Raw genomic sequence first — 11,662 nt, forward strand, 5'->3', positions numbered from 1 at the left:
CAGGGGTGGCTTGCTTTGGCTTCCTAGTTGGATCTTTGTCCAATGGCTGAGAAAATCGATTTCATATTCTTCAGGCAACTTTTTCTATCGTATCATAATTTCAACCAACTAAAAATTAGATAAACCTGAGACCTAAGCCAAGGCTTAGGTGGTTAGTGAAGATAATTATACCTCTATCTATCAAAGATTAAACTATAGGTTTGCTCCTCTTATCTTATAAAGGTAGAATTTTTTTCAGTGGTAGGTGACGTACCCGTCGACAGTAATATGTATGTGGTGACTTTGTCAATTTTCAAGCTCTATATCTTCGGTCTAGGCATTGTGTGAATATATGCATATGGTGGTATAAGTGTATATGTACGTCAATTGAAAAAAGATAAACCCAACTAATTTATGGGCCTGGAAGTATGGGCTTCAACAAAGGACTCACAGTGGGCCTCCATGAAGAGAAGCCGGGTCCAGTTGAACCTTCATATTACCTTCTCGTTCTATTTCTATCGTCATCACCAAGCCTTCGTCAATCCCTCGTCGCTTCCTCTCCACCCGCGCGGAGACGCCAACTCCAAAACCCCAGCAAATGGAGGGGGGAGCGCCCGCCATCTCGCTGTTCCGCCCGCGCGCTGGCTCCCTCCTTGTCCTCGCCGCGGATTCAAGTGCGGCCCGCAAGAGCTCCGGCACGCCTGGTACTCCGGATTTCCACAAATTGCACGTTGTTTGGTTAACTACGAGCGCTTGTATTGTATAGTTTGTTGTATAGTTTGACCATTGGGTTTTTTTTTTAATCGGAATTTTGCAAGGGAGGAGCAGGGTTTCGAGGCTCAGTCCGAACGGAGCAGGTGAAGGGGGAAAGATGTTGCTGCGTAATTGTTCTGTTTGATTGGTTAATTACGAGGGTCCAGCTTGTTTATCTGAATCCGTGTGAATTTTTTTTTTTTGAAGGGAGGAGTGGGGTTTGGAAGCATGGTAATACGGAGGCTGCACCTCGCCGATCAGGTAGAAAATACTAACGATCACTTTTGCTGTGTAGGACATAGCTAGTTTGCTTTGCTGATTAACGAATCAGGTAGTGCTTGCTACATGAAACCGTGATGCTGGTTGCTTGATATTGAAACGTGCTAACTTTAGTGAGCTAGTAAAACAATGAAGCTCACCAAATTCTCAGATTGCAATGACTTTGCCGTGTCTATTGATGCATTTGCTTCAGTGAATAATTACTGCACCTGGAATGTTTCCAGACCTGGTCAACTGGGCCTGACGGGCCGGCCAGCACCGGCCCGGCTAGGCATGGCCCATGAGCCCTAGGTAACTAACTGGGCCATGTTGTGTTAGCCCGCGTGCCGGAGGCTCGTCCCACGGCATAGCCCGTGAGAGACCGTGCTGTGCCAGATTGGTCCGGGCACACCCACAACACGCTGTGCCGTGCCAGGCGGCAGGGCATGGTGGCGGCGTGGCGGAGCGGTAGCCGGGGCAGGGCAGGGTGGCCAGGCACGGCGGGGGTGGGTCGGCTGGGCGGTAGGGTAGGGCGGGGTGGGGTTTAGCTAGGCCGAGGCATCGGCCCAGGCACGGCCTGGCTAAGCGTGCCGTGCCGACCCAACCTCCTAGCTCTCGGGCCATGCCTACAGTACCGAGCCACATGCCGGCCCATTGGGCACGGCCCAATTGGCCAGCTTTAAATGTTTCTATCAGTTATTCTACAATTTTTTGTTCCAGAATATTGAATGCTTGCACAATAGTTTTGGATATGCCTGTAGCTTCTAGGGGAAATCCAAGGCTGAGCTTGCTACTTATTTTTTCAACGAGCATGCTACCTTTTGTTGTTGAATGTAGAGTTTGATTGCCTTTAGATTTCTCTTGTGGTAACTTTAAGTTTTTTTAGGGATCACCAGAGTTCCAAAGATTGCTCCTGCGGTTTCTACTAAAAAATCAGGTAAAGAGTGCTATTTGAATAACTATAGGTTAGGTGCTCACTTGTATAACCCAATTTATGTTGTTTTTTCCTTAGGGAGGAGTAAGGATCCGGTTATTAATTTGGAGGTCTCTCATCATAGAGCGGGTAAAGGTTACCGCTACAGTTCTCAATTTTTGCTATTCGCATGCAGTTTTCTTCATAATTTTTTTTGGCGATGATATAATTTTGGGATTTTGTTTAGTCATTCATGTTGTTTGTGTCCCCAAAGCAGTTGCAGCAGTTAGGTTGCTAAGAATTGAGAAGGGGAAGGCATTTGTAGACCTTTTGAATGAGAAAGCAAATGATTCTGGAGAGAATGAGATGGGATATGTAGAAAGGACGCTAGGTTTCAGCACACGGTATTTGGAGGACAGGGATATAAGACTGGTAAAAGTTACATATTGCACATGTTAAATTGGTGGTTCATTTACAAATTTCGATTTGTTCGAAAGGCATACACTATAAGATTGATAAAAGTTACATATTGCACATGTTGAATTGGTGTTTCTGTTGACTGATTTCAATTTGAAGTAATAGGCATCTTAGTTCGAGTTGAAGAGGACTTGAACCTGGGTCCTCCCACAAAATGAGATAGGCTTAGTTCCACTTAAACTATACCAACCTAGGAGAAACTAAATTCGAGTTGAAGAGGACTCAAACCTGGGTGGTGGGCCACCCACCAACTGAGCTAGGCTTAGTTCCATTATAAAAAACCGGTTTGTTGGAGCGGCAGAATGACCATATACCCTTTCAACATTTAATGAACATATAGCTAACTAGTTCTCAGTTTTGTTTGGTACCTTCACTTAGGGTCTATTTTGTAGAGTTTTTCCTGATTCAAATTCTCTGCGGAGAGTGATTCTCTGAAGGAAGTGATTTTGTGGCTGAAAGTGATTCTCTAGAATAAACTATATGGAGGAAGTGATTATGTGCGGGAAGTGAATCAAGGGAAGCTGCTTTTTTCAGCTTCTCAGCTTCTAGTTCATTTCAGAGAATCATTCCCACGGATTCCACTCAGGGCGCTAAAAGCTGAAAGTTGCTGTTTGGCAGAGCTCCCCTGATTCCAGCCAGGAAGCTGCTCTAGGAGTTCTACCAAATATGCCCTTATTATACTTGCATGTGTAGGGTGTGATGTTGTGACGATAAACATGTTGTGTGAATGGCTCAGTAACTACGTTTCAAGGCTTGTATATGCCTGTGCGAATGGGTTCAAAACTTCTATTTCACTCTCTTATGCTTGCATTGTTAGGTTACTGTCATAGTTGCTGGAACTGTGCGTTGGAAGCGCTACCTTGATTATCTTATCATGTCTCTATGTAGTGAGGAGAAGATGTTCAGGGAGATGGAGCCACTACTTCTGCAGGTTTCTCTTATATCTCCTTAAAGCATATATTTTTCATTGAACATTCATTATAAAAGTCAACTCCACACTTGTAAAATCTTAGAAGGATAGCACTTTGTGATTTCAGATATTGCGAATCGGTTTTTTTGAAATTCTCAAGCTTGATGTGCCAGCTTATGCTGCTGTTGATGAGGTATGTTGATTTCTATTCGCCATGCTCTGAAATTAAGTTAGCCCTTTGTGTATTTTATGCCGTTGTTTGATCAAATCGTCAGTAGTTGTTCTTTTTTTAATTGAAGCACTTTACTTTCTGTTTTATATAAGTTCCACAGCACAAATGTGACATATAGTCGATAATGCATTTCTTTATTCATGTCATATTTATTCCATAACAGAGAATTTATTGTAAATGCTGTTGTTTTATGGTGATAACTACATGTGATTGGCCAATTGTCCACGTTCTTTTGTACCACTACTCAAAAGTCAACTTTAGTTGTTTCACTTTTCTTAGTAAGCAATATCTATGATATGTTTATGGACAATAGTGATGAAAGGAATCTTTTGAAGTTGTTTGTGTTTCTGTTCTGCACAACTTACATTTTTTATATTGTGATCATACATAGTATGCTACACCATAACTCCAAGAAAAGAGATTGTGGTCATGTTCCTGTTTCAATATTCTGAATTCGATTCACTTTGCTCAGTAATCTTTATAATCTGTTTTCAACCTTTTTGTGTCCTTTCTTTGAGGTTGACATATAATTTTTTCGTCACTTATTCCTACTAAGGTTAATGTTACCGGACAATTGTTTATATTTATCATTGTTTTAAAACACTGATCTGATAACCTGTCCTGCAAAACCCAATTTTAGAATGTAAGGCTTGCTAAAGTAGCTTTAAGGCCTGGTGCCGGGAACATGGTGAATGCAATTCTGCGTAAACTTGTAGTACTAAAGGTATGTACAATAGACTTGATATAATCAGCCTGATCAATAGGGTTATGTTGCAACACATTGCTATGTTTTTTTTTCATAATTCAGGAGTCAAACTCTCTTCCTCTTCCAAAGATAGAAGGTGATGATCGTGCCCAAGCTCGTGCTCTTTCCATAGTTTATTCTCATCCTGTTGTAAGTTTGCTTTACTCTAAGAATTAGTCAACTTCTTTTTATATTTATTTATTGTGCTGTGTTCTTCCTCCCTACAATCAATATAGTAAACTCACATTTCTGAAAACATAACACTTGAAACTTATTCTTATTATCAACCAATATCCCTATTACCTGGAGTAGTGTAGCTACGGGGTGTTCAATATACTTGTTCTTTCTGGCTAAAAATCTTTGCAGGAACACAATATATAGAAGATCATGAGCAGTTAAAGTTTTTAAACTATAATATGTTTTCTGCACTGCAGTGGATGGTGAGAAGATGGATTCGGTTTCTTGGCAAAGACGAAGCTCTAAGATTGATGAATTGGAATAACAGTGATCCTTTTTTCAGTCTAAGGTTTTACCAATGCTGTGCTGTAATACAAACCACCTGCTCTGTTTTATGCATGTGTGCCTGGTTGACTGATCTTTATATACTTTGCTTCATAGGGTGAATACATCAAAAGGCTATACAAGGGCTGACCTTGTAAAACGATTGGAAAGTTTGCAGGTGCTTCCATTAATCTTAGTACCTCTTGTTCCAACGCATCATGAGTTTGAATATAATTTCTTAGGACCAAGAAGGCAAGAATGACTGAATGAGTATAGCATGTACTTTATGCTATTTCACATATTGCATTTACCTGTGTCATTTGAGTTCACACAGGAGAATATCAAATTCATTATATAGAGCTACTTATCCATATTCATGCCATTTACCTAGGTCTATTTCTAATACCATATCCATGTTATGTCATATTCAATGATTATTTGCAAGTTAATTTGATGGCTGATGTTTTATAGGTTCATTATGAAGAGTCAATTATGGATGAATTTGTTCGCATTCGGGAGGGGATGCAAGTACGGAAGCTGAATATATTGATTTTGCTACTTTTTGCAGATACTGTTCATGCACCATTTGTTAAACCAACATGATCTATTCATATCCTCTTTAACCTTTTTTTTATTGAGCACTGTTTCAAAGCCTACTAAACATGTTAGAACGTATAAGATATCAGCCTTCATTAAACTTCCAGGAAAGTAAGCTGAGAGCTGATAAGAAAAAGAACCTTTATGAAATAAGCCAGATATACTTAAGGCGTTTTAGCAAGTAAGGAATTAATAGTTCTATACTTCTGGATTGCTTTAGATGTTAGTTTGATTTTTATAACTGTGGAGCAGTATAGCTGATCATTTATTTTGTTAGGAATAGCAACTTATATTCAATGGTAGCCTTATGGGGTATATAGAGTACATGAGGAAAACCGTAGGACTAGGAGAAAGAGTGGACACTAAGTACTAAACTTAGACACAATCTAAAACTGATACATCCAAAATATGTCTCTTCAAAGCTATCATAGATTGGGGTCTTTGTAATCCTGTTGAATCAAGCCGAACAAGTGCAAAGCGAAGCACAGGAGTATAGTCGTGATGACAATAACAAAAGAATGCCTTGGTTAAGAATCGCAACAGAGCGATGACGAGTAACAAGCCAACAGACGTAAGTTGTCACTAAAGCTACGGAAAGACCAAGACAAAAAAAAGAATACCCTAGATGAAAAGTAGCAATAGATGACAAACAAAGTCACCACAAAATCTACAGAAAGACCTAGATGGCATGGTTGCATCAATAACGACGATAAATGATTAGCCAAAACAAAGACGAATATTTGGCTAACCACAAAAGAAAACAATTAACTGACGAAGAAATATGTGGACTCGCACGGCACAAACAAACTCAAAGAGATACTGAAATGTGGATGTGAACGCGACGGAATTGCAAAGACTTTAATAACACAGATAGAACAGCAGCAAGAGCACGATGAGATCAAGGGCCAAGCCGGTAGCAGGGGATAAGTGGCCGTGTCCAAGATGCTTTTTCTTCTTGCCGCGATGGGATCAATGTTCAGAGCTTCGAGTAACCGCCTCCTTTTCGTTGCTCTCAACGTGTAGACCGGAGGCAGCAACAGCTCCGTTCTCCTGCACCGTTGGGCGTCGTCGCTGCCGCAACTGGAACCCGCTGACAGATCGGACGAGGAGAGTGGTGGAGAAATCGACTGGGATAACCTCGACTTCGGGCTGACCGCGTCCGAGTACATGTATGGCATGCGATGCTTGCTGGAAGACTGTGATGGCTTCTCCCGTGGCAAGCTTAGATGCTTCACATTGAGCTCAGCCCCTCCTTCGGCATCCTCAACTACAACCAGGGGCTGTTCGAGGGGATCCCCAGCAGGCGGAACCATGCGCCTTCATGTTGAACCAAGCGCGCTGATATGTTGGTGCGGCAGATCCGGGAGGCGGCGGGGCTCGGCGACACGGTCGAATCGGGAGGAGGCGGGACGGCCCAACGACGGTCGATGTGGGACGGCTTGACGGGGCTGAGCACAACGAGTGGTGACCGGGGCGGGTGGGACGGCCCGGCGGCGACCAGGCACGAGATGCAGGCGGTGGACGACGAGGACCAGATCGGGATGGTCGATCCCCATGGACCCAGATCGACCTGGGCAATCGGGTCCCCACGGCGCGAAGCAGGCTATTCAGGAGTTGAAACAGATCAGGCGGGACAGGAGAGGGAGAGGGAGAGAGTACCGGTAGGAGGGAGCCAATGAGAGAGATCGGGAAGGGTGGGTGAGGTCGACTAGGCACATGGGTGCGGGGGAGATCGACCGGGCGGGAAGGATGGATGGGAAACCGGTGATTAGATGGAACACCAACGGAATAGGTGGAATAGATCTAGGTCGGGACGAGTTGCTGCGTCCTAAAGAAAACCTAGCTTTAACACTATGTTAGAAATAACAACTTGTATTCAATGGTAGCCCTATGGGGGCAATATATAGAGTACATGAGAGAAACTCTAGAACTAGGAGATTACCATAATGTCCTTGACTATTATACCCTTAACACATTTCATGTTGGATAAGTTTGTTGTGTATGATTAGTGATGGAGCTTGACCAAAATTCCAAGAGGGACCAAAGAACAAAGCAAATTAAAAAATATTCAAGTGATCAAACCATAGTACTAACATATGGTACAATTTATAGCTATCAAAGAGCAGTACATTGACATTTCCCATACTTGGATTCAAAATACATATTCAAATTATATTAATAGACCATAATATAAATAGCTCTAAATAGAGTACTATGCGTAGCAGCATGGGTTGCATACCTAGTGCTAATTTGTTTTTGTTGAAATACATATCCATCCAAGCCCAACCAGCTTGGCATCCCACCAGCCGCCACTCACCCTAATTTGGGTTTTGTATGTAAAGAAGTACAGTTGCACAAATGATCTATTTCCTAGTTTATAGTGATTGATCTCTTTCCTAGTTTAGCACCTTGTACATCTATAAAAGCCAGCCGGCTACATGAGAATGAAACAAGTCGAGCATTCTCCCCGTATTTCTATTCTCAGCTTTTGGCCAAAATATTGGGGGGCTACGACCCAGGTTGGTCGAGCTTAAGCTCCATCACTGTTTATGATGCAAGTTCATTTACATTCAACGAAGCAACCTTTGGAGCCCTTGTGGGTTCACTGTTTTCCCTGAAGGAGGAAGCACCATTTTGCCATTTATCCATTACCAAATCCACTGCTTTCTTTTCTTATTGCATATAGTTATCTGCTAGTTATTTATTTTCTTGATTTTGCCTCTTGTTATGTTTTGATAACTGGATAACTTAATGTCTTCCCTCTATAGGCAGTCTTACAAGCTGGATTAATGAAAGAAGGCATGTGTGCTGTGCAAGACGAGAGTGCAGGCAAGTTATGATAGTTATTTCTTGATCACTACCTTAGTTTTCTGAAATGGGATTACTGCATTAAAATGAAGTCCTTAGCGAATAATTGCTTGTGGCTGTAGAAAACCATTCAATTCTTTTTCTTGTCACTTCTATTAAGTTGAGAATGACAATAATTTTCATTCGAGGAAGTTATTTATAGCCTGTGCTAAGACATGAAAGACCTATTGCAGGTCTTGTGGTGTCTGTGGTCGATCCACAACCAGGGGAAACAATTGTTGATTGCTGTGCTGCACCTGGCGGAAAGACTCTGTTCATGGCATCACGGTTGTTGGGACAAGGTAAGAAAATGGAATGGAGTGAGGGGTTCAATTTTCTGTTGATGTTACAACAGGTAAACTGTAATGAACTTGTTTTGCTACTATCTCATGCTTTCATTTATGCACATGCCACTCTAATGTGTTTTGTTAGCATGCTTATGATTCGTATGAAAAAGATGTGAGCGAAGTTCAAATGAATCACTTTCCACATCTTACTGCTGAAATGTTGATAGCCTGATTCTGTGCACCGTCAGACATTGGTAGCTGAGATCTATGTGCCAGTGGTTGTCAGGCTACATTTATTTGTGAGATATAAACTTATATCCATGCAGTTCCAGTGAAGCATCTGATGGCTAGTTAATTGGTTAGAAGCAATTGTACGTCCTTGACAGCTCCATCAATAATGAGCATTTTTGAATGCTTGTATTCAACACGAACAAGCAAATAGAGCTCTCATTATTTTACTAACACGTTCTTCCTTATGTCTCGAATGGATAGTAGCTTAGAGACTTGTCATGATAATGTACTCTGATACAGGGGAGATATGGGCTCTAGATGTAAACAAAGGTCGCTTGAGAATTCTCATGAACGCAGCAAAGTTACACGGTCTCGATGATATGATCACTGACATCCATGCTGATCTTCGACTATATGCTGTAAGTTCCCATGAAAATTCGCTTTTACTAATCCAGATTCCAGAAAAAAATAGGAAAAGGAAAAAAATTCTGTATAATGCACCTCCAATGAAAATATTTTTTAGAAATATGACTAGTGACTAATATGCTAATGATTTATACACATGTATGATAAGGAGATTTATGACCATGTGGAAATATATTGCAGAAGGAAACCACTGCTAAATATGACAAAGTATTGTTGGATGCTCCGTGTTCTGGGCTGGGAGTCCTTTCCAAGGTACCTTTCATCATCAAGTTCACTCCTAGAATTTCACCCTTCCAGAGTTCTGTTGAACCAAACTGAATCTAGAATAACAAGCTATTGCGTTAAAAGATGAACTAACCTTTTTTATGTTCCTAAGAGAGCGGACTTGCGTTGGAATAGACAGTTTGAAGATTTGGAAGAGTTGACGTGTTTACAAGATGAGCTTCTTGATTCAGCGTCAATGTGAGATTCCTTCCGTTGCAACATTGTGAAACAAAATTTGTCTGAACAGCATCTGAGATTACTTTCAATGGTTTTATTTACAGGTTGGTAAAGCCTGGTGGTATACTAATCTACAGTACTTGTTCGATTGATCCAGAAGAAAACGAGAAGAGGATTACTGCTTTTATTCAGAGGCATCCGGTACTTGTTCACCATAACATTTAGCATGAATCCTTTGTTTAAAGTTGTAAACTCGAAGTTCAACTTAAATTATGAATAATGTCTGTCCATACAATTTGGTGACTGTTGGTATTATTAAGTTTGTACATTGGGGGTTTTTTTCCCACTCAAGTAGCACTATTTCAGAACTTCTGGATTCCTTGTATCCGTTCGAGATCCTTGTCCAGTAACTGGAAGTTATCCATAACTAATCATTCCCACTACATTCTAGCCCTACTAGTTTTGGTCTAGAAAATGATATAGCTCTTCATTCACATGTTGTACTCACAAAATGTGAGCATTTGAGCTTGCTGTACCACTCTTTTTCTGCAACAAAAAATCCTGCATCATGATTCGGGTCCACAACCTTCACACTTTTATCATGTTCTTTTTGCATACACAATGCTTTGTACTTTTTATAACCCAATGAGAATGAGAATCGTATTCCGATATTATTTGTTGACATCTGTATATTAATTAGTTTATGATCTGCTGCAGGAATTTTCTCCACAGAGTGTACGTGGATATGTTCCTACAGAATTTGTCACAGATGAAGGTTTCTATTCCTCAAGTCCAACTAACCACTCTATGGATGGGGCATTTGCTGCTCGTCTTGTCCGGTCAATGCACTAGAAATCCCACAAGGCCACAACTAGGTGAGATTAAGTTGAACAAGGAATCACATGTATTGCACTAATGTCAATGTGCACTGAATCACTCAAATATGTTATCACATATTCATAAAGTTTCTCTTTCCTCTTACAGTACCCATTAAGGAACACGCTGCTTTGCTTTCACAAAAAAGAGGAAACATGGTCAAATTCCTTGAGTCATATTGCTTCAGCAGGCAGATTAGTTGCAGCATGGACAAGAATGCTGAGGTTGCCCTGACAGAGTTTTGGTGATGAGTACCATAGTAATGTATGTCGCAATCAAAGGTACCTGGAACTACATCTGCCTGAATGACCTGCACCTGTGCGTGTCTATATTAGTTAGTTCCTAATGTAGAATGACTTCGACGCTTTTGTCCAATACTGCAAACGGTTGCAGTTAGCGGTGACAAGAATTTTCCAGATGGATGCTCACATCCAAATGTAGCATGAAGTAAATAAATTTAGTTAAATCTGGTATTCTAAAAAAAGTTTAGTGTAGTGCATTATTTCATACAATAGGCACTACTAGACAAGTGTCACCATCACTGCTGTGGGTAAAGCGAAGGATTATTATCAGCATGGAATTATATGTATAGTTCCTTATCTGTGGTGATAAAGTAGAAACTTTTTTCTTCTGTATTTGGGTTGTATAATTGCTGCCAGTGAATGTTAACGAGATAATTGGCCTGGCCTTATGGGCATCTTTCAAGTGAATGGTGATTTTATGCAACTAATAATCGAATGTAGCATGTAGGCAGGCACTAAACTTTTTACAGAGGGATGCAAGTGATGTGTGAGACGTTTGAAGAACTGCCACGTGCTATTTGTATATATTATACATATTATTGTGTATCTTGCTTGTCGACAATGAGCTATCTGCTGCTGCTCATATCTGCACCTCATCTTCCTTTTCATGTCCTCTCATTTTTTACAAGGAAAATGTCCATTTTACTACCCAAACAATCCAGTTTGTAACATTGACATTTTTCTTTTAAAAAAGAAAAAAAATTAAAAGAAGAATGTTACAGTAGTTAGCAAGCAAGGCTAATCATTTTGTTTGAGGATCTGAAGAATCTTATGATGAATATGTCATCGACTAGTGACTAGGATGAAACTTCATCCTACTGGAGGCATTTAAATGTTGATCCACACATATCACATACACTCATTCATACAAAGCTGAGAGTCCAATT

General features: G+C 40.8%; 1 protein-coding gene across 1 annotated transcript; it reads left to right on the forward strand.

The window, feature by feature from the left end:
* The first annotated feature begins 509 nt into the window (after nt 1-509).
* Nucleotides 510-11,207, forward strand: LOC133897272 (uncharacterized). Its single transcript, XM_062337935.1, has 21 exons — nt 510-683; nt 798-836; nt 940-993; nt 1,877-1,927; nt 2,003-2,053; nt 2,181-2,335; nt 3,198-3,311; nt 3,418-3,483; nt 4,163-4,246; nt 4,331-4,417; nt 4,702-4,793; nt 4,886-4,946; nt 5,240-5,296; nt 8,134-8,194; nt 8,407-8,514; nt 9,031-9,149; nt 9,337-9,408; nt 9,533-9,618; nt 9,702-9,798; nt 10,315-10,472; nt 10,582-11,207. The coding sequence occupies exons 1-20, from the start codon at nt 578-580 to the stop codon at nt 10,447-10,449; spliced, it is 1,695 nt and encodes a 564-aa protein (XP_062193919.1). The 5' UTR covers nt 510-577; the 3' UTR covers nt 10,450-10,472; nt 10,582-11,207.
* The last annotated feature ends 455 nt before the right edge of the window (nt 11,208-11,662 follow it).

The sequence above is a fragment of the Phragmites australis genome, chromosome 17 (genome assembly GCF_958298935.1).
Source record: "Phragmites australis chromosome 17, lpPhrAust1.1, whole genome shotgun sequence".
NCBI classification, from domain to species: domain Eukaryota; kingdom Viridiplantae; phylum Streptophyta; class Magnoliopsida; order Poales; family Poaceae; genus Phragmites; species Phragmites australis.

Excerpts from the sequence above, each read along its gene's own strand:
- LOC133897272 (XM_062337935.1), top strand. The coding sequence starts at position 578 with ATGGAGGGGGGAGCGCCCGCCATCTCGCTGTTCCGCCCGCGCGCTGGC. Across the intron at positions 3,312-3,417 it reads TGGAGCCACTACTTCTGCAG|ATATTGCGAATCGGTTTTTT; the intron begins GTTTCTCTTATA and ends TTGTGATTTCAG. Across the intron at positions 9,409-9,532 it reads GGCTGGGAGTCCTTTCCAAG|AGAGCGGACTTGCGTTGGAA; the intron begins GTACCTTTCATC and ends TATGTTCCTAAG.